General features: G+C 59.5%; 1 protein-coding gene across 2 annotated transcripts; it reads left to right on the top strand.

The window, feature by feature from the left end:
- Nucleotides 1-703: 703 nt before the first annotated feature.
- On the top strand, nt 704-1,663 carry LOC106559595. 2 transcript variants are annotated; one of them, XM_038553321.1, is made up of 3 exons: nt 704-939; nt 1,047-1,187; nt 1,431-1,662. In XM_038553321.1, exons 1-3 carry the CDS (start codon nt 731-733, stop codon nt 1,459-1,461), a joined length of 381 nt encoding a protein of 126 aa, XP_038409249.1. In that variant the 5' UTR covers nt 704-730; the 3' UTR covers nt 1,462-1,662. The 2 variants fall into 2 exon arrangements, with proteins under 2 accessions (XP_038409249.1, XP_038409248.1); XM_038553320.1 differs by having other exon boundaries at nt 1,047-1,663.
- The last annotated feature ends 685 nt before the right edge of the window (nt 1,664-2,348 follow it).

Raw genomic sequence — 2,348 nt, 5'->3', positions numbered from 1 at the left:
CCCAACATTGTATTATGTTCACGTACTTTGTTCATCATCTTCAACCTCCCACAGGAGTGTCAGCCCACCAGGGCAGGGAGTTTTGGTCAGCGTGATCACAGTTGAACCCCAGGGCCTAGCGCAGTACCTGACACATAACAGGCATATAATATTTGTGGAATGAATGAGTTAGGGGGTGAAGAGAGGGGCTGGAGACCCAGAGGGACCTACTTAGCTGCACCCCCCCCTCCACAATCCCCAGTGCTTGGCTCTATCTCTGAGTCTCTGCCCAAAGTCCAGTGATCATTTCTTCATTGCAGCTGCCCAAGGTCTTCTCCAGAGGCCTGAGGTAAGCCTGAATGTATCATACTGGTGACTGGGTGGGGAGGTGACCCCCACCACCCGCTCAGGGTGACAGGCATCCTAGAGTTGGAATGGGGAGACCTGGAATCTGCATAAGGCTCTGCTGCTAACTCACAGTGCAATCTCGGACAACTTGCTTTCCCTCTCTGGGCCTCAGTTTCTTTATCCGTAAAGTGAGGGATTGAGCTCTGAGCCCTGGGAGCCTGGGTAGGGAGCCAGCATTCCAGCAGTACAGTAAGGGGAGGTGACTGCAAAAGAGAGTCTTGGGGGCATGTTGCTATGGCGACTGTGCACACACCAAGAGGTGGGGGAGGAGCTTGTGTATGCAAATCAGGGCCTTTGGCATTCCCAGTCTGGGTCGTCTCTGACCAGAGGGGGCTCCGTTAAGATGGTGGGGCAGGGGAAGAGGATGGAGAGTGGTGGGGTTCTCAGGGAGCAGGACGAGTCCGGGGGAGCCTGCCAGCCCCGCACTCTGCCACAGTGTGGTGTCCGGGCCTACAGATCAAACAGCAGCAGTGGAGGAAACCGAGGCCCAGGGGTCAAGAAGTTCGTCAGGATCTGGGAGACCCGGGAAAGACCCTCCTCACCACCGCCCTGGTCAGCCCGGGAAATCAGGGAGGCACGGTTCTCGGGGGCGGGCGGGGGCGCCGGCAGACCTCTCCTGGTAAACACTGTCCCTTCTGGGGGGGCCCTTGGGAAAGCAGGGAGCGGAGCTCGACGGAAGACCCTGGCTCTGGTCCCCGCCAGGTCACCGTGACTCGGCCACCCGGCCGCCCGACCCCGTGGAACGCAGTTAACAGTACCCACGCGAGACGCTCTCAGGCCTCCGAGTGGACACACAGCAGGTCCGGAGGGGCCCGGCGCCTGCGCTGGAGCCTTGGCTGCCTCACCCTCCAGGGCCCCGCTCGCCCTCCCCGGTGGGTTAGGGCTTCCTTCCCCTCGGTCCTCAAACGCCGGGGCTCCCTCTGGGGCTCCAGGCCACCTCCACGCCCTCTTCCCCTCTCCTCAAAAGTCCGGGGTCCCTCGCGTCTGGCCGCGCAGCCTCAGCACGTGCCCGACATTCCACATTCGTCCCCCACATTTCCCAGCGTCCCTTGCAGGTGGGCTGAGGCCACGTGACACTTCTGGCCAATGAGCTAGCGGCGAGGCGCGACCACGCCCATCACCTCCGGGCTGGGGCGCAGGCGCGGGTGTCCCGGGCCCGGCCTCTCGCGGGGGCCGCGGCGGTCCTCGTGGGTGCAGACGGCGGATCTGAGGTGGAGGGCGCCGGGGTCTCCGACTCACTGGTCGGAGCTTATCCTCTGCCAGCCCCCTGTGAACTTCGCATGAATAAAAAATAAGCTTTTCTGTTAGGATGCTGAGATTTCAGGATCTGTTTCTAAGTTCTAGCTCTTCCTGTTCTGACTAATGTATCATCGGGCACCTGCCAAATTTATCTCGCTCTCCCAGCCACCACACCTTCTGTGCACCGTGCTAGTCACTCAGAATCCTCCAGGGTGCAAGCCATAGCCTCTCCGAAATGTGGCCCTGCCCCACGGTCCGCTTGGTGATCCGCAGCCTCCAGCCTCCCGGGCCAGCAGCCCCGCCCCTTGCCTGCGGCGGCCTCGCACCCCAAGTCTCCGCGGTCCCTGCCGCCCTGGACTTCAAGCCTCCGCACGCGCACTCCCCGCCCCCGGGGTTCCAGCCTTTCTTTCTGTTCCTTAAACACGTTGCTCCCTGCCTTCTGGCGTCTGTGCTTCCCGGGAGAAATCTGCCCAAAATCCTGATCTTTGTCCTTTTGTATATAATGTCTCTTTCCTCTGGCTGCTTTTAAGGTTTCTTCTTTATCACTGGTTTTAAGCAATTTGGTTACGATGTGCCTCGGTGTGGCATCTCCTCATGTTTCTCGTGTTTGGGTTTCGTGGAGCTTCTGGGATCTATGGCTTTGCGGCTTTCATATTTGGGAAGATTTTGGCCATTATTTCTTCAATACTGTTTGTGTCCTCCCGTCTATCGTCTCTCCTTCA

Source organism: Canis lupus, chromosome 12, assembly GCF_011100685.1.
Source record: "Canis lupus familiaris isolate Mischka breed German Shepherd chromosome 12, alternate assembly UU_Cfam_GSD_1.0, whole genome shotgun sequence".
In the NCBI taxonomy this organism is placed as follows: domain Eukaryota; kingdom Metazoa; phylum Chordata; class Mammalia; order Carnivora; family Canidae; genus Canis; species Canis lupus.
The sequence above is the reverse complement of the archived record's forward strand: the minus strand, read 5'-3'. Positions and strand labels throughout refer to the sequence as shown.

Coding starts and splice junctions, on each gene's coding strand:
- LOC106559595 (XM_038553320.1), top strand. CDS start 731: ATGGTGGGGCAGGGGAAGAGGATGGAGAGTGGTGGGGTTCTCAGGGAG. Junction 940..1,046: donor CCCTCCTCACCACCGCCCTG/GTCAGCCCGGGA, acceptor TTGGGAAAGCAG/GGAGCGGAGCTCGACGGAAG.